General features: G+C 41.7%; 1 protein-coding gene across 4 annotated transcripts in view; it reads left to right on the forward strand.

Moving 5' to 3' along the window:
* Positions 1–25,434, forward strand: part of ZNF592 (zinc finger protein 592) — a 55,153-nt gene that overhangs the window by 20,174 nt on the left and 9,545 nt on the right. For all 4 annotated transcript variants that reach the window (XM_068558425.1, XM_068558406.1, XM_068558397.1 and 1 more), the window contains 2 exons: positions 7,356–9,618; positions 24,243–24,421. In XM_068558425.1, the coding sequence (XP_068414526.1) occupies positions 7,375–9,618; positions 24,243–24,421 (2,423 nt within the window). In that variant the 5' untranslated portion in view covers positions 7,356–7,374. The remainder of the gene's footprint in view (positions 1–7,355; positions 9,619–24,242; positions 24,422–25,434) is intronic.

Here is a 25,434-nt window from a genome sequence, read left to right on the forward strand (position 1 = left end):
ATTCCTCGTTCTTAGTTTCTCAGAGCCTTTAAAAAAAAAAAATTCTAGATTTGAATAAGTGTGGATGTTACTACATTTATATATTTTACCTTTAACAATATCAATATATTTTCTGACTAATGGATTAAGTTGTTGTTGTTGTTGGTTTTGGTCTATATCTTTTATTTACTTCAAACTTCAAAAATGCTGCCCTCTGCTCTCTAGTGTCTGAGGTTTGATGAACAAACCTATACTTAATTATGTTCCCCCTTTCCCCTAAATCTTCATCTCTCTAGAATAAAATAGAGTTCTAATTTTTAGGCTCTCATTAGAAAGCTCTTCCATCTACTCAGTCTCATTTCTCAGGACCTTTTCCAACTCTGGTACATCTTTCTTAAAGTGTGGGGAGCCAAAACTGCTCAGCACATCTCTCTGTGGACACTGAGTGGTTGTGAAGAAGGGCAGGATCACAAGTTTTATTTTGTTTCCAGTGTCCTTTCTGATAATGCCCAGTGTTTTCTGGGCCTTTTGTGATGAAACATGCAACATGGTGTCTTAAGGGAACAGTCTAAGCTGATGCTTCTTTATTGAACAGTTTAGCTTAGAACCCATTATTCTAACCATAACCATATACATTCCAGTATAATTGGAATTGCTTTTCCCTAAACATTCTTTCACATTTGCTTTCACTAATGCTCCTTTGCCATAATTTCGCCTATTCATACAGCCTCCTGAGAACTTGTCTTTTAATTTCGCATTTTCATTTCTGGAACAGCTTTTAGGCCATTTGCAGTCTTGAAGGTTTCGTTTTATTGCTTCAGCAAATATTTATTGACTGCCTAATGGAGAATGCAGTGGTGAACGAGACAGATAAGCCTCTTCCCTCATGAATCTTACAGCCTAATGTTTTTCTGCTAGATTATTGGTTCCCAAAGCATTGAGACCTCCTTTTCAAATTAATTTTTTCATGGAGTCTCATTCAGTAGTGGTGTTTTTAATGGCTGGTCATTGGGAACACATCTGTGGATATGAAGTTGGGTCCCCATTGGGTTGGGAACTATCATTCTAGGCAATTTATGAAAGCATCAAGCTCCAGTCCAGAACTGGTCAATGGGTTAAAAAACACCGTCGTTCATGGTTTCCCATAAATCACAATCATATAAAGACAAACATACATGCAACATGGAATTCAGTTTGTTGTTTTTTGGTGGAATTTTGGCATTAGAAATTCTGCCTACTAGTTCTGCCATAATCATATTGTTTTTATCCCCACAAAGAATTCAAATAGGTTAATTAGGCCTGATGAGGCCCTTTTAAAATTAAGGTGTTCTTCCCTCCCTCTCACCTAGTTTATATGTTTACTTAACTGTTTGGCAGAATTTCCTGGGCAGCTAGTAGACCCTGCAATAAAAACTGGGTATTTATATTCACTGTCTAACTTTTGTTTTAGTTTCCAGATCTTCCCTGAATAGAAACTTACCCTGAGAGGATACAGCGTCAGTCTGCCAGTTCACCCCCAAGGGGGCTGTATGTATCATAGCATGGTTCCACCTTCTCACCTTTGAGTGAAATTTGCTCTCGGCCTAGGGCTCAGAGAACCGGGGAGCCTGCCTTGCCTGTTGACTAGGCCATTCTAGATCACTGGGTGAGCTCACCATGTGTGGATCTAGCTTGTTCAGATGCTTCAGGGTGAACCCTGCTGAGTGCTCTGCAGGGTGAGCCATGGTTCCTAGGCTGGTATTTGTGGACATGGGGCAGGGGCCATCACCTCTGGGTCCTGAGGACTGCCCCCAGGCAAGGTAGGCAGGCAGACGTCTGTGGTTTGCTCTTTCCAACTTTGGCTGCTTGCAGCAAGTTGCAGACACTGGTGTATGCTGAAGCTTTTTATTTTGAGTACACCTTTAATTTTAATTAAGTTACTTCACCGATTTTCTAGCTGGCAGTCCCTTGCTGAGTCATGCCAGATGTGCTTAAAGAGTTTTATAGTAGTGATTTTTAGAGTCCTCTGTAAGAAACTCCTCAAATTTTTTTAAAATATAAATTTATTTATTTTATTTTATTTATTTATTTTTGGCTGCGTTGGGCCTTTGTTGCTGCATGCGGGCTTTCTCTAGTTGTGGCGAGCGGGGGCTACTCTTCATTGCAGTGCGCGGGCTTCTCATTGCAGTGACTTCTCTTGTTGCGGAGCTCAGGCTCTGGGCACGCGGGTTCTAGAGCACAGGCTCTGTAGTTGTGGCGCATGGGCTTAGGTGCTCCGCGGCATGTGGGATCTTCCCGGACCAGGGCTCGAACCCGTGTCCCCTGCATTGGCAGGTGGATTCTTAACCACTGTGCCACCAGGGAAGCCCCAAGCGCCTCAGATTTTTTGGCCTGCCTAATTTCTTCTTCTTTTCATGGGTTAAAAATATAATTTAATAAAATTACTTAAGCAATAAAATTTGAAATAAATCGTTTGAATAAATAATTTGAAAATGTAGATAAAAATGAAAGAAAATAATTTCATTATCTGTTGAGATATTTTTGACATTTTAGAGTATTCCTCTGGCCTTTTTCATAAGAACTATGTATAGTAAAAAAATTTTTTTGTTTTAAATAGAGATTGTACTGTGTATACACTTCAGTATCTTTTTTCCTCATTTTAGGAGCATTTCTCATAGTCTTAAATATTGATCTATAATGATGCCTAGTATTTAATTGTGTAAATAGACCATAATTTATTGAACCAAATTCCTATTGTTGGGACTTTAGGTTGTGTCTCATTTTTTGTTATAAAATTATTAATTAATTTATTTATTTAATTTTTAAATTTTTGGCTGTGTTGGGTCTTCGTTGCTGCATGCGGGCTTTCTCTAGTTGTGTCGAGCGGGGGCTGCTCTTTGTTGCGGTGCGTGGGCTTCTCAGTGTGGTGACTTCCCTTGTGGCAGAGCACGTGCTCTAGGAGTGCAGGCTTCAGTAGTTGTGGCGCAGGGGCTTAGTTGCTCCGTGGCATGTGGGATCTTCCCGGACCAGGGCTTGAACCCGTGTCCCCTGCATTGGCAGGCGGATTCTTAACCACTGCGTCACCAGGGAAGCCCCATAAAATAATTTTGTTATAAATAATTCTGTAATGATTATTTTTGTCACATGCATCTCTATTTCCTTAGGATAAATATCTGGAAGTGGAATTATTGAGCCTTATGTATGTATTGCTAAATTGCTCTTTAGACAGGTTGTATCAATTTCTATTACTTTCAAAATGCTTATTTTGCCACATCTCTGCCAACACTGGGGATTATTAGTTTAGTAAAACTTTGGTGAATTTAATAAGCCAAAAATGTTTCTCATGATTTTAATTTGTATTTCTCTAATTTTTTGTGAGGTTGCAACTTTTGTTATGTATGAATTGTCCATTTGTGGTTGTTCTTTTTTTAAGTGCCTGCTCATCACTTTTGCTTATTTTTCTAATATGTTGATTATCTTTTACTAACTACTTTTTAAGGACCTTTTACATATTAATAAAGATATTAATGATAGTAATTATCATATGTTGCAAATATTCCTTTTGGTTGTTGGCTTTTTAACTATGCGTTGGCAGGTTTTTGATGAATAGAACTTTTTATTGGTAGTCTTTTTCTTTGCAGTTTCTCCTTTGCTTTTTTTTTCTACTTTTTTGGCTGCGTTGGGTCTTTGTTGCTGCGCTCTGGCTTTCTCTAGTTGCGGTGAGCAGGGGCTACTCTTCAGTGCGTGGGCTTCTCATTGCAGTGGCTTCTATTATTGCTGAGCATGGGCTCTAGGTGCGCGGGCTTCAGTAGTTGTGGCACGCGGGCTCAGTAGTTGTGGCTCATGGGCTCTAGACCGCAGGCTCAGTAGTTGTGGTGCACGGGCTTAATTGCTCTGCGGCATGTGGGATCTTCCCGGACCAGGGATCAAACCTGTGTCCCCTGCATTGGCAGGCGGATTCTTTTTTTTTTTTAACATCTTTATTGGAGTATAATTACTTTACATTGTTGTGTTAGTTTCTGCTGTATAACAAAGTGAATCAGCTATACGTATACATATATCTCCATATCCCCTTCCTCTTGCATCTCCCTCCCACCCTCCCTATCCCACCCCTCTAGGTGGTCACAAAGCACCGAGCTGGTCTCCCTGTGCTATGTGGTTGCTTCCCGCTAGCTATCTATTTGACATTTGGTAGTGTGCATATGTCCATGCCACTCTCTCACTTCGTTGGCAGGCGGATTCTTAATCACTGCGCCACCAAGGAAGTCCCTTTCCTTTGCTTTTATAACAGGGTACATTTTGGTTAATTTCTACTTTCTACTTATAAACAATGCAGTACTTACTTTAGAGCAGAGTTTAAAGAAGTACAGACACTTGGGCACACTGTGAGTCTTTTTTTTTTTTTTAATATTTATTTACTTATTTATTTGGCTGCACCAGGTCTTAGTTGCAGCGTGCAGGATCTAGTTCCCTGATCAGGGATCGAACCCGGGCCCCCTGCATTGGGAGCGCGGAGTCTTAACCACTGGACCACCAGGAAAGTCCCCCACTGTAAGTCTTTTAACAGTTATCGATTGCTGCTGATTTTGGTTGTCATTACTAGGGCTAAATAGAAAAAAGGATTTGATCTTTGGCTTTTAAAAGTATCAGCCTTGGTATTTAAAATTCAAAGGTTATAAAAGTTTTTCCTGGGTTTCCCTGGTGGCGCAGTGGTTAAGAATCCGCCTGCCGATGCAGGGGACACGGGTTCGAGCCCTGGTCTGGGAAGATCCCACATGCCGCGGAGCAACTAAGCCCGTGCGCAACAACTGCTGAGCCTGCGCTCTAGAGCCTGCGAGCCACAACTACTGAGCCCGCGAGCCACAACTACTGAAGCCCGTGCGCCTAGAGCTCCGCAACAAGAGAAGCCACCGCAATGAGAAGCCCACGCACCACAATGAAGAGTAGCCCCCACTCGCTGCAACTAGAGAAAGCCCGTGCACAGCAACGAAGACCCAACGCAGCCAAAAATAAATAAATAAATAAATTAAAAAAAAAAAAAAAGTTTTTCCTGCTGCTGATGTTGAGCTACCACACCATTTATTAGCTCTGATTTTCCTAGCAAAAGATACTTTTTGCTCTGACCTCTGACCATTCTTGGCCAATCCCTGAGATTTCTCTGTGTGGAGAACGTCATTACTTTCATGTTGTATCTCTCTGCTCAAAGCCTCTGTGACTTGGAGTTAAACAATAGTAGACTTCTCGATAATCCTTGCACACACTGCCAACTACTACCCCTCCTCCCCCACAGGCTTTTCCCAGCACCTTAAAAAGACCAATCTCTTCCACCCTTCTCCCTCAATCTTTTTTCCTAGACTGAAGGGGGATAGGGGGGAGTTGGAGATAAGCTTATAAAGCAAATACCACATAGGTGTTTCCTTATAGTTGGGATCAGCCTGCATAGTAGTTCACTTGGTATTGGGATGCTGATTGCTTCCACTGATATCCAGTATATTCCCCTCGCTTATGGGCTCCAACACTTCTATTCCACCAGACAATCATTTGTTGTCCAGAAACTTTACATCTCGTTTCAGGGAGATATTCTGCCAACTCATATTTAGTTAACTGGTATTTCACTTTATTAGTATCTACCATAATTAGATATCTTCCCAATGGGGCAGTCTGTTTCATTTTCTGTGAGAACTCTTAAGAAGGCAGATGTGTTTTGTTGGGGCTTGGTGGGGTGGGACAAGAAACCAAACCTGGAAGCCTGTTGATCCCATGGGATGGCAATAGATATATCTCTGCCAGCTGTTCCCCTGTGGTTCTAATTTTTGTTTTTTTTTCTTTATTTTCCCTTTTTAAAATTATAAAGGCAATCTACCAGCACACACACACAAAAGTTGTGAAAAAATAACCCACCAGTAATCCCACCACCCTGCATAAATTACTTTTCTCTTTTAATCTTGGCTCAAATGCATACTTAGTTTTACATTGTCATAGTTTGACAACATTTTTGTATTTGTTTTTTATTTTAATCTTAATACTAAGTAATTTTCATGTTGCTACATAGATTTCATAATTGGGATTTTTAATAACTACGTAATAGTCTATCCGTTACTTAACCATTCCCTGTCCTTGGACATTTAGATTCTTTGTGTGTATGTGGGTGTCTCCTTTTTGTGTTGTTTTAATAATGCTGTACACTTTTGCATATAGCTTTTGGGAATTTTTGTTCTTAGGATAAATTTCTGGCAGTGGGGTTCCCGGACCCAAGGATTTACCCCTTATCTGGTTCTGTGCAGCTACTGTACTGCTTTCTAAAAGAGTTGTGTCAATCTGCATTCACAGAGGCTTTCAGTACAGACATGGTGTAGGAAATACTTAAGCAAATAAGGCTCTGGGATGCTGAAGCAGTTGCAGGATTTATGGGCTGAACAAGGGAGATAGTGGGGTTTTTTCTTCCTCTTTCCAGCAGGTTTGAGCCAGGCAGCTTCATGTCTTATCTAAGTGTGAGTATTTTAGTAACTTCCTAAGGGAAGGCCTCTTTCGTAGGATCTTGGGTTTCCTCCTTTGCAGTAGTTTTGTAGCTCTGCTGCTTCTCCAGATCATGAAGGAAACAGGATTTTCTTTCCTTTGTGTATTAAGTTAAAATAAAATTTAGGACTTCTCTAAAACTATTCCCTGGCCAGTTTGATAACTGTGTGCTTCTTTGAGAGTCACCCTGTCCCTCAGGTTTAGTGATCAATTCACCAACCAATAACAGATTTGGGGTGAAAATTAAGGAATCAAGCAGACACTGACTAGAGAAAAAACACCTAGGGGATGATATAATCTGCTAGAGTTTGTTTAATCCTAGCAGTGGCAAATCATTTTGGATTTGCTTGAATTCATGCAGCAAAAAACCAAGTTATACAAAGTTAATGATTAATTACTAAGAGTAAATTAGCAGAAGTTATAGCCAAGTCTCATATATGAATCAGAAGTTTTCTAAAGAACGGAGGTGCTGAGCCATGCTTTTTTTTTTTAAAGGGCTGAGTGATTGGTTTTTTGCTAATGCTTATGATCATGGAGTGATGATATTCCCTGAGAAATTGAGGGAGTGTGGTGTGAGTGTACCCTCTTTTTGGCTATGCAACCAACCAGGAATTTCCACGTATTAATGTTTAGAGCCTGCCAGGCAGGCTTGTCACTAGTGACATACTAACTTTTCTTCCACTCCTCCCCCAATGTCCCCAGCATTTTGGAAACCTGTTGGGGTAAAACTCAGGTGTGTGACTTCCCATAGCATGGGGATTTGTGCATGTGCGTGCTGGCTGCATGTGTGTTAGCGAGATGGGTTTGTGATGAAGATGATGCTGGGCAGAGCCCAGTGGGATCCTGGTGATCACTGATTCTGTTCTCTGTTTCTGTTACAGCCCTTGCCAGCATCCAGCCATGGGGGATATGAAAACTCCAGATTTTGATGACCTTCTGGCTGCCTTTGACATCCCAGACCCCACCAGCCTTGATGCCAAGGAGGCCATCCAGACCCCTAGTGAGGAGAATGAGAGTCCCCTCAAACCTCCAGGCATGTGTATGGATGAGAATGTGTCCTTGTCTCACTCAGGATCAGCCTCAGATGTGCCAGCCGTGAGTGTCATCGTCAAGAACACCAGCCGCCAGGAGTCATTTGAAGTGGAGAAAGACCACATTGCTCCCAGCCTCCTACACAATGGATTCCGGGGCTCAGACCTGCCTCCAGATCCCCACAACCTAGGCCACAACTGTGGGAAGTTTGATTCCACTTTCATGAATGGAGATAGTACCAGGAGTTTCGCCAGCAAGCTGGAACCTTCCAAGTCAGAGCCCTTACCAACTTTTAACCAGTTCAGTCCAATCTCCAGCCCCGAACCCGAGGATGCCATCAAAGATAATGGGTTTGGGATAAAGCCCAAGCACTCTGACAGTTATTTCCCACCCCCTCCTGGGTGTGAGTCTGTGGGGGGCCCGGTCCTGGAGGCTCTGACTAAGTTTCCAGTCCCAGAGCTGCATATGTTTGATCACTTTTGTAAGAAAGAACCCAAGCCAGAACCCCTGCCCCTGGGGAGTCAGCAGGAAGACGAGCAAGGTGGGCAGAAGGCAGTGGAACCTCACAAGGAGCTGGATACCAGTCGATTCTTTGGGGAAGCTTTGGAGTTCAACAGCCACCCCGGCAACAGTATCGGAGAGCCTAAGGGGCTTGCCTCGGAGCTAGGTACCTGTTCGTCAGTGCCCCCTAGGCAGCGTCTTAAGCCAGCTCATTCCAAGCTGTCCTCTTGTGTTGCAGCCTTGGTGGCCCTGCAGGCTAAACGAGTGGCCAGTGTCACCAAGGAGGATCAGCCTACCCACACAAAGGATCCCTCAGGGCCCACAAAAGAGGGCTCCAAAGGCAGCCCCAAAATGCCCAAGTCACCAAAGAGTCCCCGGAGCCCTCTGGAGGCCACTAGAAAAAGTATCAAGCCATCAGACAGCCCTCGGAGCATCTGCAGTGACAGCAGCAGCAAAGGCTCCCCTTCTGTGGCTGCCAGCTCCCCACCAGCAATTCCCAAAGTCAGAATCAAAACCATTAAGACATCATCAGGGGAAATCAAACGGACTGTCACAAGGATCCTGCCAGACCCTGATGATCCCAGTAAGTCCCCTGCTGGGTCACCTCTAGGAAGCGCCATTGCTGAGGCTCCGAGCGAGGTGCCAGAGGATGAGGTCACTGCCCTGTCTGGGGCGGAGCACTTTCTTGAGGTGGGCACAAATTCAGGGAGCCCCCAGGGTGACAGGAAGGGGGATGAGAGCATGACAAAAGCCAGTGAATCTTCAACTTCCTGCTGCAGCTCTGGGTCCCGGGGCCCAAAGGGGGCTGCCTCGGGCTCACAGATGGGCAAGAAGCAGCAGCAGAGCACAGCACTGCAGGCATCCACCCTGGCCCCTGCCAACCTCCTGCCCAAAGCCGTGCACCTGGCCAACCTGAATCTGGTCCCCCACAGTGTGGCCGCATCCGTGACGGCCAAGTCCTCAGCACAGAGGCGGAGCCAGCCACAGCTCACGCAGATGTCGGTGCCCCTGGTCCACCAGGTGAAAAAGGCCGCCCCACTGGTTGTGGAGGTCTTCAACAAGGTCCTCCACAGCTCCAACCCCGTGCCCCTCTACGCGCCAAATCTCAGCCCGCCTGCGGACAGCAGGATCCACGTGCCGGCCAGTGGGTACTGCTGCCTGGAGTGTGGGGATGCGTTTGCCTTAGAGAAGAGCCTGAGCCAGCACTACGGCCGGCGGAGCGTCCACATCGAGGTGCTGTGCACACTGTGCTCCCAGACGCTGCTCTTCTTCAACAAGTGCAGCCTGCTCCGGCACGCCCGTGACCACAAGAGCAAGGGGCTCGTCATGCAGTGCTCTCAGCTGCTTGTGAAGCCCATCTCTGCGGACCAAATGTTCGTGTCGGCCCCCGCGAACTCCATGGCACCAGCAACCCCGGCTCCCCCCTCCTCCCCCAAACACGGCCTCACTTCAAGCAGTGCCAGCCCCCCGCTTCCAGCTTTGCCGCTCTACCCAGACCCTGTGAGGCTCATCCGGCACAGTATCAAGTGTCTCGAATGTCACAAGCAGATGCGAGACTACATGGCTATGGCTGCACATTTCCAGAGGATGACGGAGGAAACCGAGGGGCTGGTAAGCAGACCCTCTCTGTGATAGTTGTCAGGCCCCTGGTTCGCACGGTTCCATGACTGGGCATGGAGAGAGAAGCTCATTGATGTGGGGCAGTGTGGCATCCTAAGAGTCCTAGAAGAGGAATCTGGCTTGCTGGTTAGCGACCCACCTGGATATTTAGTGCTTGGTGTTTATTGGGAAAAGCGTCCTTCCCACAACTGAGGGGAGACCCTGAAGATTTAACGAGTGTGTTTATGGACACTCCGCTCCCAGGGTCCATTGTTGGGCTCTCAGGGTCCATTGTTGGGCCGGGGCTAGGGCTCTGCTGGATGGTCCCCTGGTCTCTGTCAGCTGTCAGCACAGTCCTTGCACGTGCCCAAAGAACTTGGGGCCGGAGGTACGTGCATCACTGCCCTGCGCCTCAGTCTGTACTTCTGAGAACCTTGTCTTTACCAAGTTGTTGTGCCCCACGGTGGACATAGCTGTGTTTGCAGAATCCCTTTGGGGAAGCTGTCGTAGGGCCAGTAGCAGGGTTGATGTGGAAGGAGAGTAGACTGACATGTGGGCCCCGCGTCAAAGGCTTTGGGGCCTCTTCCCTTCATCGCTGTTCTCACCACTAAGAAAGCAGCTGCCCTTATCTCTTGTTCTGATTCTTGGTTATGCTTGATGAGAACTTGATGAGTGTGTGTGTGTGTGTGTGTGTGTGTGTGAGTGACTTAAGGCATTCCATGCTGAAAACACCCTTTGGCACCTTGTGTGTCAGTGGTTGTCTGTATTAGCAAGGTGCTCTGAAGAAGCAGGCCTCCAGAAGGCTCTTCTCTTCCCTCTCCAGGTGGCTCCCTTAACAACTTAGCCAAGCCCAGCCCCTCACCAAGCCTCTCTAAGCCAGGGCCACAGAGGCCTGGAAGGAAAGCAAACCAGCTCTTTTTACTTCAGTTCACAGTGACCCACGCACCTGTTGGTGTCTTGATGAGCTCTGCCCTTGTTTATCGAGTGTTGCCTGTGTGCACAGAGGCTCTGTGTCAAGAGCAGGGATGCCCGTAGGAGGAAGTCGCACCATTCTTCCAGGAGCTCACGATGGCTCAGCAAGGGCAGGGCTCCCTACCCGAACTGCTAGAGTGTGCGGCAGGCTAAGACTGGGCTGAAAACAGGCTTATAACATAGTTGCATAGAGTTCCTCAGAGGGACTAATTCCTCGTGGTTCCAGACATAGGGAGGGTGCCACGTGGACATGACATTTGAGCTGGACCTGCAAGGATGAGTTTGGAGGAGGGGGAGGGGCAAGGGGTGTTCCAGGTATAGGGAACAAAGGTATGGGAAAGTGCAAAGTGGTTTGAGGTACAGGGAGTTGTTGGGAGTGAGACCAGCCTTGGGAGTGTTGGGCTAGAGACAGGAGGTGGAATTCAGTAGGCAGCCCCTGCAAGGGGCCAGCAAGGTGCCATAGGTCACTGTTGCCTCCCATCTTCACCTTCTCTCTTTCAGTTTGCATTTTCTTTCTAATGAGTCCGGTGGAGTGTGGGCCCCCCAGGCCCTTTCCTCTGGGGCTTCAGGTATTCCTGCTGTACCAGCATGGTTGACTTGGACAGGATCACTTCTTCTGGGTCATCTGATCAGAACCTTTGCCAGTGAAGGTCTGATGCCTGTGCCTGTGGTTTTTCCCCCACACTTTTCTTCACTCGCCTTTTAAAATCTGAGCAGGCTAAGGTCTGGGTGTAGGATCCCAGGCTGGCACCCTTCTCATCCTGCATCTTCTCTGTGTCATTCTCCTTCAGTGGGAGCTGGACAAGAGGGCCCCCCAGAGGGAAAGGGAGGGACTGCTGTCAGGCTTCTCTCAGTCCAGCTCTGTTCTCTCACAAAATCTCCTGCCAATAAATGTGGCCTCAGAGTCTCAGGGAAAGGGGAGGGCTTGAGTTCTGGGATCAAAATCTAACCTTGATGGCTGTTGGCTTTGGGTTTCCCAAGATGGTACCCAAGCTTTAGGCCATATGAGGGGCAGGCAGTGGACCAGTGGGGTGGGGTTGGGCTCAACTCTGCTGGAGGGACTGTAGGACAGCATGCTTGGGCCTTTGACTTCTTCCTGGGAGTCTGAACCACTTATGTCTCCCTCTGCAGTGGCTGGAGGGGTCCTTCCCCTTACATTCCAAGCCACCTTGTTGGACAGATGTCAGCACAGAGAGATTATTTCTTCTTGTTCTTAAGCTTTTGTTTAAGTATGTCATTATCACACCTAACAAAATTAATAACAATTCCTTAACATTGTCTAATACAATTCATATTCAAATTTTCCCTTCATGTCAAAATTGTCGTTTTACAGTTGAGCTTGTTTTGAATCAGAAACCAAATGTGGACCAAGTGTTGTGTTTGTTTGTTATATCTTTGAAATTTCTCAATCTAGAGCAGTACCTCTTCCTACTCCACCCAACAAGGGCTCCCTGCCCCCCCTTATTTTTCACATCATTGCTTTGTTGAAGAAACTGGTTCGTGTGTCCTGAGAATTTTCCAGGACAATTCTGGGTTTCACTGATTGCTTCCTGAGAATTTTTCAGGGTAATTTTGAGTTTGACTGATTGCTTCCTCATACAGTTAATTTGTTCTATACCCCATATTTTATCTGTAGACTAGAAGTTAGCAATGAAGACTTGATTAGATTCGTCTTGAGGAGTGGGAATACTGTGTTCTTCATAATTCATTACTTCAGGGAGGCACAATGTGCTTGATTGTCTCCATTTTAATGATGCTAAACTTGATCAGTGAGTTTAGGTTGGTGATGTTCAGATCCCTTCCTTATAAAGTTTCCTATCTTTTTACCTAATGATTTTAGCAGCCGTTAATAATTGCTGCTTGAGTCAGTAATTTTATTAGGAGTTGCAGGAGGTTGTTTTAAATTTTATTATTTCTTTCTCATTTATTAGCTGGAATTCTGTATAAAATCTTTTCCTCTTCCTTGAGGGCTATTAGGTTACCCTGAAATACAGTTTATGTTGGAAAATTGGATAAATTTGTTTCCCTCAGTTAACAGTTTTCACAGTAGTGAATTGATGCCCCAACAATCTTAAATGGTGTTTTATGAGTCCCTCCTCTATTATTTTTAAAAATTGTGGTAAAACACACGTAACATAAAGTTTACCATCTTAACCATTTTTTAAGTGTACAGTTTAGTAGCGTTAAGTACATTCACATTGTTGTGCAATCAGTTTCCAGAACTCTTTTCATCTTGCAAAACTGAAACTCTAAACCTATTAAATAACAACCCCCTATTCTCCCCTCCCCTTTCCCCCTGGCAACCACCATTCTACTTTCTGTTTCTATGAATTTGACTATTCTAGGTACCTCACATAAATGGAATCATACAGTGTTTGTCTCTTTTTGACTGGCTCATTTCCCTTAGTATAATATCTTCAAGGTTCATACATGTTTTAGCATTTGACAGAATTTCCTTTCCTGAATAATATTCTATTGTTGTATATACCACATTTTGTTTATCCATTCATTCATTGATGGACACTTGCGTTGCCTCCAGTTGTATCATGAAAAATGCTGCTATCAACATGGTGTACAAATATCTTTTCAGGACCTTACTTTCAATTCTTTCTTTGTGTGATCAAATATTTTATTTTATTTTATTATAGTTGCTGTACAATATTATGTTAGAGGTGTACAATATAGTGATTCACAATTTTTAAAGGTTATACTCCAAAATTTATAATTATTGTAAAATATTAGCTATATTCCTTGTGTTGTACAATATTAGTTCTTTTGGGTATATATCCAGAAGTGGAATTGCTGGATCATATGGTAATTCTATTTTTAATTTTTCGGGGAGCCCCCATACTGTTTTTTACAGTGGCTGTACTATTTTACATTCCCACCAATAGTGCACATGGGTTCCAATTTCTCCACATCCTCACCAACATTTGTTATTTTCTGGTTTTTTCATAGTAGCCACCCTAATCGGTATGAGGTGTCTTCCTCTATTATTTTTAGTGGTAGTGTTATAATGAATTTATTGGTTTCTATATATTCAGTATGTTTATGTGTTCAGTCATTCTTTTTTTCTCTTTTCCATTATGGTTTATTACAGGATATTGAATATAGTTCCATGTGCTTGCTATACAGTAGGACCTTGTTGTTTATCCATTTTTTATGTAATAGTTTGCATCTGCTAATCCCAAACTCTCAATCCATCCCTCCTTAATCCCCTCACCCCCTTGGCAACCAAGGTCTGTTCTCTATGTCTGTGAGTCTGTTTCTGTTTCATAATAAGTTCATTTGTGTCGTATTTTGGATTCCACATATAAGTGATATCATATGGTAGTTGTCTGTCTCTTTCTGACTTACTTCACTTAGTATGATAATCTCCAGGCCCATCCATGTTGCTGCAAATGGCATTATTTCATTCTTTTTTATGGTTGAGTAGTATTCCATTGTGTGTGTGTGTGTGTGTGTGTGTGTACATGTGTGCATACAAACATACCACATCTTCTTTATCCATTCATCTGTCCAGAGACATTTAGGTTGCTTCCATGTCTTGGCCATTGTAAATAGTGCTGCCATGAACATAGGGGTGCATGTATCTTTTCGAATTATAGTTTAGTCTGGGTATATGCCCAGGAGTGGGAATTGCTGGATGATATGGCAACTCTATTTTTAGTTTTTTGAAGAACCTCCATACTGTTTTTCATAGTGGCTGCACCAATTTACATTTCCACCAACAGTATAGGAGGGTTCCCTTTTCTCCACACCCTCTCTACCATTTGCTATTTGTAGACTTTTTAATGATGGCCATTCTGACTGGTGTGAGGTGGTACCTCTTTGTAGTTTTGATTTGCATTTTTCTAATAATTAGTGATGTTGAGCATCTTTTCATGTGCCTACTGGCCGTCTGTATGTCTTCTTTGGAGAAATGTCTGTTTAGGTCTTCTGCCCATTTTTTGATTGGGTTGTTTGTTTTTTTGTTATTGAGTTGTATGAGCTGTTTGTATATTTTGGAAATTGAGCCCTTGTTGGTTGCATTGTTTGCAAATATTTTCTCCCGGTCTGTAGGTTGTCTTTTTGTTTTATTTATGGTTTCCTTTGCTGTGCAAAAGCTTATAAGTTTGACTAGGTTCCATTTGTTTATTTTTGCTTTTATTTCTATTGCCTTGGGAGACTGACCTAAGAAAACATGGGTACAATTTTTGTCAGAGAATGTTTTGCCTATGTTCTCTTCTAGGAGTTTTAAGGTGTCATGTCTTATATTTAAGTCTTGAAGCCATTTTGAGTTTATTTGTGTGTATGGTGTGAGGGTGTGTTCTAATTTCATTGATTTACATATGGCTCTCCAGCTTTCACAACACCACTTGCTTGAAGGGACTGTCTTTTCTCCATTGTATAGTCTTGCCTCCTTTGTCAAAGATTAATTGACTGTAGGTTTGTGGGTTTATTTCTGGGCTCTCTATTCTGTTCCGTTGATTCATATGTCTGTTTTTATGTCAGTACCATGGTGTTTTGATTACTGTAGCTTTGTAATATTGTCTGAAATCTGTGAGGGTTATGCCTTCTGCTTTGTTCTTTTTCCTCAGGATTGTTTTGGCAATTCTGAGGCCTTTATGGTTCCATATAAATTTTAGAATTATTTGTTATTTCTGTGGAAAATGTCCTGGGTAATTTGATAGGGATCGCATTAAATCTGTAGATTGCTTTGGGTAGTATGGCCATTTTAACAATATTAATTCTTCCAATCCAAGAGCATGGGATATCTTTCCATTTCTTTGAAACATCTTCAGTTTCCTTTATCAATGTTTTATAGTTCTCATCATATAAGTCTTTCACCTCCTTGGTCAGGTTTATTCTTAAGTTGTTTTTTTTTTTTTTTTTTTTTTTTTGATGTGATTTTTTTTAACATCTTTATTGGAGTATAATTGCTTTACAATGGTGTGTTAGTTTCTGCTTTGTAGCAGAGTGAGTCAGTTATACATATGTCCCCATATCTCTTCCCTCTTGCATCTCCCTCCCTCCCACCCTCCCTATCCCACGCCTCTAGGTGGTCACAAAGCACCGAGCTGATCTCCCTGTGCTATGCAGCTGCTTCCCACTAGCTATCTATTTTATGTTTGGTAGTGTATATATGTCCATGCCACTCTCTCACTTTGTCCCAGCTTACCCTTCCCCCTCCCCGTATCCTCAAGTCCATTCTCTAGTAGGTCTGCATCTGTATTCCCGTCTTGCCCCTAGGTTCTTCTGACCATTTTTTTTTCTTTTCTTTTCTTTTTTTTTTTTTTTTTTTAGATTCCATATATATGTGTTAGCATATGGTATTTGTTTTTCTCTTTCTGACTTACTTCACTCTGTATGACAGTCTCTAGGTCCATCCACCTCACTACAAATAACTGTTTTGTTCCTTTTTATGGCTGAGTAATATTCCATTATATATATGTGCCACATCTTCTTTATCCATTCATCTGTTGATGGACACTTAGGTTGCTTCCATGTCCTGGCTATTGTAAATAGAGCTGCAATGAACATTTTAGTACATGACACTTTCTGAATTATGGTTTTCTCAGGGTATATGCCCAGTAGTGGGATGGCTGGGTCATATGGTAGTTCTATTTGTAGATTTTTAAGGAACCTCCATACTGTTCTCCATAGTGGCTGTATCAATTTACATTCCCACCAACAGTGCAAGAGGGTTCCCTTTTCTCCACACCCTCTCCAGCATTTATTGTTTGTAGATTTTTTGATGATGGCCATTCTGACCGGTGTGAGGTGATATCTCATTGTAGTTTTGATTTGCATTGCTCTAATGATTAATGATGTTGAACATTCTTTCATGTGTTTGTTGGCAATCTATATATCTTCTTTGGAGAAATGTCTAATTAGGTCTTCTGCCCATTTTTGGATTGGGTTGTTTGTTTTTTTGATATTGACCTGCATGAGTTGCTTGTATGTTTTGGAGATTAATCCTTTGTCCGTTGCTTCATTTGCAAATATTTTCTCCCATTCTGAGGGTTGTCTTTTCGTCTTGTTTATGGTTTCCTTTGCTGTGCAAAAGCTTTTAAGTTTCATTAGGTCCCATTTGTTTATTTTTGTTTTTATTTCCATTTCTCTAGGAGCTGGGTCAAAAAGGATCCTGTTGTGATTTATGTCATAGAGTGTTCTGCCTGTGTTTTCCTCTAAGAGTTTGATGGTGTCTGACCTTACATTTAGGTCTTTAATCCATTTTGAGTTTATTTTTGTGTTATGGTGTTAGGGAGTGTTCTAATTTCATTCTTTTACATGTAGCTGTCCAGTTTTCCCAGCACCACTTATTGAAGGGGCTGTCTTTTCTCCACTGTATATTCTTGCCTCCTTTATCAAAGATAAGGTGACCATATGTGCATGGGTTTATCTGTGGGCTTTCTATCCTGTTCCACTGATCTATATTTCTGTTTTTGTGCCAGTACCAAACTGTCTTGATTACTGTAGCTTTGTAGTATAGTCTGAAGTCAGGGAGCCTGATTCCTCCAGCTTCATTTTTCTTTCTCGATTGCTTTGGCTATTCGGGGTCTTTTGTGTTTCCATACAAATTGTGAAATTTTTTGTTCTAGTTCTGTGAAAAATGCCAGTGGTGGTTTGATAGGGATTGCATTGAATCTGTAGATTGCTTTGGGTAGTAGAGTCATTTTCACAATGTTGATTCTTCCAATCCAAGAACATGGTATATCTCTCCATCTGTTTGTATCGTCTTTAATTTCTTTCATCAGTGTCTTATAATTTTCTGCATACAGGTCTTTTGTCTCCTTAGGTAGGTTTATTCCTAGATATTTTATTCTTTTTGTTGCAATGGTAAATGGGAGTGTTTTATTAATTTCACGTTCAGATTTTTCATTATTAGTGTATAGGAATGCAAGAGATTTCTGTGCATTAATTTTGTATCCTGCTACTTTACCAAATTCATTGATTAGCTCTAGTAGTTTTCTGGTGGCATCTTTAGGATTCTCTATGTATAGTATCATGTCATCTGCAAACAGTGACAGCTTTACTTCTTCTTTTCCGATTTGGATTCCTTTTATTTCTTTTTCTTCTCTGATTGCTGTGACTAAAACTTCCAAAACTATGTTGAATAATAGTGGTGAGAGTGGGCAACCTTGTCTCGTTCCTGATCTTAGTGGAAATGGTTTCAGTTTTTCACCATTGAGGACAATGTTGGTTGTGGGTTTGTCATATATGGCCTTTATTATGTTGAGGAAAGTTCCCTCAATGCCTACTTTCTGGAGGGTTTTTATCATAAATGGGTGTTGAATTTTGTCGAAAGCTTTGTCTGCATCTATTGAGATGATCATATGGTTTTTCTCCTTCAATTTGTTAATGTGGTGTATCACGTTGGTTGATTTGCATATATTGAAGAATCCTTGCATTCCTGGGATAAACTCCACTTGATCATAGTGTATGATCCTTTTAATGTGCTGTTGGATTCTGTTTGCTAGTATTTTGTTGAGGATTTTTGCATCTATGTTCATCAGTGACATTGGCCTGTAGTTTTCTTTCTTTGTGACATCTTTGTCTGGTTTTGGTATCAGAGTGATGGTGGCCTCGTAGAATGAGTTTGGGAGTGTTCCTCCCTCTGCTATATTTTGGAAGGGTTTGAGAAGGATAGATGTTAGCTCTTCTCTAAATGTTTGATAGAATTTGCCTGTGAAGCCATCTGGTCCTGGGCTTTTGTTTGTTGGAAGATTTTTAATCACAGTTTCAATTTCAGTGCTTGTGATTGGTCTGTTCATATTTTCTATTTCTTCCTGGTTCAGTCTCGGAAGGTTGTGCATTTCTAAGAATTTGTCCATTTCTTCCAGGTTGTCCATTTTATTGGCATAGAGTTGCTTGTAGTAATCTCTCATGATCCTTTGTATTTCTGCAGTGTCAGTTGTTACTTCTCCTTTTTCATTTCTAATTCTATTGATTTGAGTCTTCTCCCTTTTTTTCCTGATAAGTCTGGCTAATGATTTATCAATTTTGTTTATCTTCTCAAAGACCCAGCTTTTAGTTTGATTGATCTTTGCTATCATTTCCTTCATTTCTTTTTCATTTATTTCTGATCTGATCTTTATGATTTCTTTCCTTCTGCTAACTTTGGGGGTTTTTTGTTGTTCTTTCTCTAATTGCTTTAGGTGTAAGGTTAGGTTGTTTATTTGAGATGTTTCTTGTTTCTTAAGGTAGGATTGTATTGCTATAAACTTCCCTCTTAGAACTGCTTTTGCTGCATCGTTGTTGGTTTTTTTTTTTTTTTTGATGTGATTTTGAAAGGGATTTTTTTTTTTTTTACTTTCCCTTTCTGATATTTCATTGTTAGTGTAAAGAAATGGAATAGATTTCTATATGTTAATCTTGTATCCTGCTACCTTGCTGAATTTGTTTATCAGTTCTAGTGGTTTTTGTGTGGAGTCTTTAGGGTTTTCTTTATATAGTATCGTGTCATCTGCATATAATGATGATTTTACCTTTTTTTTAAAAAAATAAATTTATTTATTTTATTTATTTATTTTTGGCTGTGTTGGGTCTTTGTTGCTGTGCGTGGGCTTTCCTCTAGTTGGGGTGAGTGGGGGCTACTCTTCATTGCGGTGTGCGGGCTTCTCATTGCAGTGGCTTCTCTTGTTGAGGAGCATGGGCTCTTGGTGTGCGGGCTTCAGTAGTTGTGGCACACAGGCTCAGTAGTTGTGGCTCGCGGGCTCTAGGGCGCAGGCTCAGTAGTTGTGGCGCACGGGCTTAGTTGCTCCGCGGCATGTCGGATCTTGCCGGACCAGGGAACGAACCTGTGTCCCCTGCATTGGCCCGCGGATTCTTAACCACTGCGCCACCAGGGAAGTCCCAATTTTACCTTTTTTAAAAAACATTTTTATTTATTTTTACTTTTTGGCTGTGCCCCGTCGCTTGTGGGATCTTAGTTCCCCAACCAGGGATCAAACCCATGCCCCCTGCAGTGGAAGCATGGAGTCTTAGCCACTGGACCACCGGGGAAGTCCCTATCTATTTCTTCTTGATTCAGTTTTGGTGAGCTGTATGTTTTTAGAAACTTGATCCTTTCTTCTGTGTTGTCCAGTTTGTTGGCATATAGTTGTTCATAGAATTCTCTTATGGTTTTTTGTATTTCTGCAGTATCAGTTGTTATTTCTCCTCTTTCACTTTTTACTTTGTTTATTTGGGTCCTCTCTCTTTTCTTCTTGGTGACCCGGGCCAGAGATTTGTCAATTTTGTTTACCCTTTCAAAGAACCAGCTCTCGGTTTTATTGTTTTTTTCCTACTTTTTTTTAATCTCTATTTTATTTATTTCCTCTCTGATCTTTATTATTTCTTCCTTCTGCTAACTTTAGGGTTTTTTGTTCTTTTTTTAATTCTTTTAGGTGGTAGGTTAGGTTGTTTATTTGAGTTTATTCTTGTTTTTTGAGGAAGGCCTGTATCACTATGAACTTCCCTCTAAGAACTGCTTTTGCTGCATCCCATAGATTTTGTATGGTTGTGTTTTCATTGTCATTTGTCTCAGGGTATTTTAAAATTTCCTCTTTGATTTCATCATTGATCCATTGGTTTTTTAGTAGCATGTTGTTTAGTCTCCATGTAATCATTTTTTTCTCATTTCTCTTTCTGTGGTTGATTTCTCGTTTCATGCCCTTATGGTCAGAAAAGATGCTTGAAATAATTTCTGTCCTCTTAAATTTGTTGAGGCTTGTTTTGCATCCTAGTATGTGGTCAGTCCTAGAGAATGTTCCACAGGCACTTGAAAAGAATGTGTATTGTGTGTGTTTTGAATGTAATGTCCTGAAGATATCAGTTGGTCTACCTGTTCTATTGTATGTCGTTTAGGATCTCTGTTGCTTTATTGATTTTCTGTCTGGAAGATCTGTCCACTGATGTGAGTGGGATGTTAAAGTCTCCTACTATTATTGTATTCCCATCAGTTTCTCTCTTTATGTCTGTTAGTATTCATTTTATGCATTTGGGTACTCCTGTATTGGCTGCATATATGTTAACGAGTGTAATATCCTCTTCTTGTATTGATCCTTTTATCATTATACAGTGTCCTTCTTTATCTTTCATTTTGGCCTTGTTTTAAAGTCTATTTTGTCTGATATGAGTATTGCTACCCCTGCTTTCCTATCATTTCCTTTTGAGTGAAATATCTTTTTCCATCCCCTTACTTTCAATCTTTGTATGTCCTTGACCCTAAAGTGGGTCTCTTGTAGACAGCATATTATAGGTTCTTGTTTTTTTTTTTTTTTTTTTTTAATCAACAGTCTGCCACTTTGTGTCTTTTGATTGGAGCATTTAGTCCATTGACATTTAAGGTAATTACTGACAGATATGTATTTATTGCCATTTTAAACCTTGTTTTCCAGTTGATTTTGTATTTCTTCTTTGTTCCTTTCTTTTTCTTTTTGTTTTTCCTATTGTGGTTTGATGGTTTTCTTTCGTGTTATGCTTGTGTCCTCTTCTTTTTGTTTTTCTGTGAATCTGTTGTATGTTTTTGATTTGTGAGTCATTCTTTTTTTTTAAATATCTCATGAGTATTTATTTTATTTTATTTTTTAATAAATTTATTTATTTTTGGCTGCATTGGGTATTCGTTGCTGCGCGCGGGCTTTCTCCAGTTGTGGCATGTTGGGGCTACTCTTCGTTGCGGTGCGCATGCTTCTCAGTGTGGTGGCTTCTCTTGTTGCGGCACGTGGGCTCTAGGTGCACGGGCTTCAGTAGTTGTGGCACGTGGGCTCAGTAGTTGTGGCCTGTGGGCTCTAGAGTGCAGGCTCAGTAGCTGTGGTGCACGGGCTTAGTTGCTCCGTGGCATGTGGGAACTTCCCAGACCAGGGATCAAACCCGTGTCCCCTGCATTGGCAGTCAGATTCTACTTTTTTTTTAATTGTTGTGCACAACATTTATTGTTTTTGCATTTGCTGCCAGGAATGTTTGCCACGAGTTTGCGGCCAAGTTGTAGATAGTGATCTGTGACTCTCAAAGCATGATGGTGTCCACTGTTCCTGAGTCCATACCTGGACTCAGTCTCCACTTGGCTTGTTTGGGTTGGTTTAAGCTGTAAGCTGATTCACACCTTTCTACACAAGCTGTGTATACATTCCAAACACAGACCATCTATCACCCTGGTGGTGAAATCTGACAGGAACAACATAAAGTGGTTTATAGCACTTACTGATTTTAACTTGGCTAATGTCCCAAACTAGTTAGGAGATAAGGCAGTACTCAGCAAGCAGGCAGATTCTTAACCACTGTGTGACCAGGGAAGTCCTGTGAGTCATTCTTTTTGATGCTCAATTATCCCATCTTTGATCAGTGGGAGCCCCTTCAAGCTGGCTCCTGTGTCCTTTTGATAGGAACTCATTAAACCTTGAGAAGCTTTCTTACTTTGAGCCCCAACAAGATGTCCTGGGCACATTTCTTGTGCTAAACCTAGAGTCAGTTGTTTTTCCAAGAAGCCAGGGTTTTTTGTGTGTGTATGTGTGTGAGAAATGATATTTAGAGACCACATTCTGGGCACCAGAGATGCTTATTCTGCTGGATATATCTGTTCCCAGGCCTTTTCAGTGGTCAGAGCGAAAAAATATATTTTTAAAAAGAGGAAAGGAAGATCATGAGTTTATGCTGGTATTAAAATGTAAGATTATCCTTTTTATGTAACTGATTTTATACTGAAAATCTTGGTTCCTAAGCTTTTCTTACTACACACACACACGCACACACACACATACACACCAATTTTAAAATATCAAAATCAATATTATTTCTAATGTTAGGATAACTGCATAAAGTTGAGGGTGTATTTGCAGTTCTTTTTGTCCTTAGAATATATCATATTAAGAATATATAAGTCAAAATACTATGTTTTAAAAGTCACTGGGTATAATTTTTTTCTCTACATGGTTATGTCACCTACTTGATACATAGTTAGGTAGTTTCTGTTTTTCAATTTTAGGGAATGCTTTTGTTTATTTAGTTTAATTTTGTATATGTATTTGAAATTATGTAAAACATTTATGTGATTCCAAAATTACATAACAAGGTATATTCAGAAAAGTCTTGCTTCCATTCCTGTCCGTTTCACCCTGTTCTCTCCTTCCCCATAGGTAACCATTTTTATTGACTTTTGGTTTATCGCTCCATTGCTCCTTTTTTGCAAATATGAACAAATGTGTGTGTGTATGTGTATGTGTGAGAGTGATTATTTCCTCCTTTTTTACACAAAAAATAGCATACTTGTTTACTGTTCTGTACCTAGAGCAATAGTGAAACAACAACAACAAAAACTTTTATTATGGAATGTCCCAAACATATATAAAAGTGGAAAGAACGGTATAATGAACCTTCTTTTAACAGTTACCAACTCAGTGGCCCATCTATTCTGTTTCATCTATGTTCTTGCTCACCTCTCCCCCAGTAGATTGTTTTTAAACAAATCCCAGCATTATAGTGTCTATTTCAGTATATGTATATCTAAAAGATAAAGCTTTATCCTCAAAAAATACCAAAACATAGACATAATATCATCACATCTCAAAATTAATAATAATTCCTTACTATCAAATCTTAATATCAAGTGGCAGATGTCTCAGTATTGCCATCATTAAGTTAGGGTTAAAATATCTGATTGTCTCGTTTCTTTTTACACTTGGCTTGCTTGAATCAGGATCCAAATAAGGGCTATACAGTGCAGTTGTATACACTGAAAATGTCTTTTAAGTCTCTTTTAATCTGTAAATTCCTCTTCCCTTAATCTTTTTTTTTCCATTGAAATTTTTTTTGTTGAAAACGCTGGATTGTTTGTCCTGTAGAGGCCCTACATTCTGGATATTGCTGCTTAAAGCAGAGATCTTTTCCTGGCCTCCCTAACAACTTATCCTTCTGAGCACTCCTCTGACCCCAGGTCAGTGGCCCCCTCAGTGAGTAGTACAGTTGTCCCTTTTTTACTAAGAAGGACCTCTTCAGATGCAGGCACCAGCTTAGTCTCTTGCTTTCCCTCTCTGGGCTCTCCCCATTAGAGAGCTTCAATGAGTCTGCCTGTAGGACTTGTTAGCCTCTGGTTCTCTCCTGGGGCTGAGAACAAAGGAGCTGCTACCTATCCTGTGCTTTCCTGTGGGTGTATGTGGTCAGTTGTGGCTCAGGGCACCCCCCGGAGTGGGCTGAGGATATGGAAGCTCAGTTAGTCTGCACTGGGGCTTCTGAGCATTAACCAGGGTAGGCTCAGGTCTACTTTGGAAGTCCCTGAGCCAGCTGACTAAAGCTGTTGAGTAGGAACCTGCTGAGCTAGGGTAGAGGCCCTGGTGAGTCTGGCAGTGTAATGAGGTCTTAGAATTCAAGAAGTGCCTTGGGCCTCTGAAAAGGAAAACGTGGTCCTCTGCTAAGCCAGAGGAGAGAAGTACTCACAGTCCTACATGTAGGACTAATCTTTGGGAAGATATGATCAGGTCTGTTTTTGATTAATAAGGTGAGAGGCAAAGCTCGCTTGGGTGTCAGTGTCAACACTTGGTGAGGCCTGGGGATTTCACTAGTGTCCCAGGAGAGCTGGAAGAGAGAATGGTTGGGGGAGGAGGTCATTCTGACCCATGTCCTAGGAAAGCCAGACAGCTCTGATTGGAGAGCTACAGGCCTGTGGCTCCTGCGTGAACTGCTTTCTTGCTGTTCTTTCCTAGACTTGCCAGGTGTGCCAGATGCTGCTGCCCAACCAGTGCAGTTTCTGTGCCCACCAGCGGATCCACGCCCACAAGTCCCCCTACTGTTGTCCGGAGTGTGGAGCCCTCTGTCGCTCTGCCTACTTCCAGACCCATGTAAAGGAGAATTGCCTGCACTATGCCCGCAAGGTGGGCTACAGGTGGGTGCTACCTGACTCACTGTCCTGGGCTTGCCCAGTGGCTGGTTCTTTTTCTGGACCAGAACTCATTTAAGACTTGAGTTTTTGGAGTTCCCTGGTGGTCTAGTGGTTAGGATTTGGTGCTTTCACTGCTGTGGCCTGGGTTCAATCCCTGGTTGGGAGACTGAGATCCTGCAAGCCACGAGGCACGGCCAAAAAAAAATGAGTTTTGGTCTTAAGGGGCCTGGGCTCCAGCCTAATAAGAGAAGAATGTTGATTGGTATGTGGACAGACATTTTTATCTTGTAGGGAACCAGAAGAGCAAGGGGAAGAAGAATAAGGAGTTAAAAAGTTAAACATTTAAAAAAAAAAAAGCTTTGGGACTTCCCTGGCTGTTCAGTGGTTAAGACTCTGTGCTTCCACTGTAGGGGACGCGGGTTCGATCCCTGGTTGGAGAACTAAGATCCCACATGCCGTGCGTGGCACAGCCAAAAGATAAAAAATAAATAAATTAAAAAAAAAAAAAAAAGAAAAAAAGCTTTAAATGGGAAGATTTGGGGGAGATTAGAATATATATAACATTCACTTTATCAGTTTGTTTTTTAAAAGTATATAAATTTGTTCACAAAGTTATCATGTTTGGCATATTAATTTTAAAGTACTATTTCAGTAATAAATTTACAACTGTCAGTACTTTCAAATGTTCTCAATTTTTGTTAACAAATGGCAAGATGCCAAACTCAAAGGACTCTAGTATCTTTGTGTTGATTAGTTTTTGTCAGTTTGTGAGAAGCAAAACCTGAGAATGGAAAAAATCATCAGCTTCATGGTAAAACCGAGAAAACTCTATTTTAATTAAACTGAATCTTCTCCATTGTGTCGAAGAAATATAAGCAAGAAGTCATTTTCAGGAAAAAGATCAAAATGAGGGAGAACACTTCCTCCAAAACTCATTGATCCATCATTTTACATTGACGCAATCAGGTCTCCTTTACTGGTTTACTGGTTGCTTGGGAGTTTCTACATCTTCTCAT

Source organism: Eschrichtius robustus, chromosome 1 (genome assembly GCF_028021215.1).
Source record: "Eschrichtius robustus isolate mEscRob2 chromosome 1, mEscRob2.pri, whole genome shotgun sequence".
NCBI classification, from domain to species: domain Eukaryota; kingdom Metazoa; phylum Chordata; class Mammalia; order Artiodactyla; family Eschrichtiidae; genus Eschrichtius; species Eschrichtius robustus.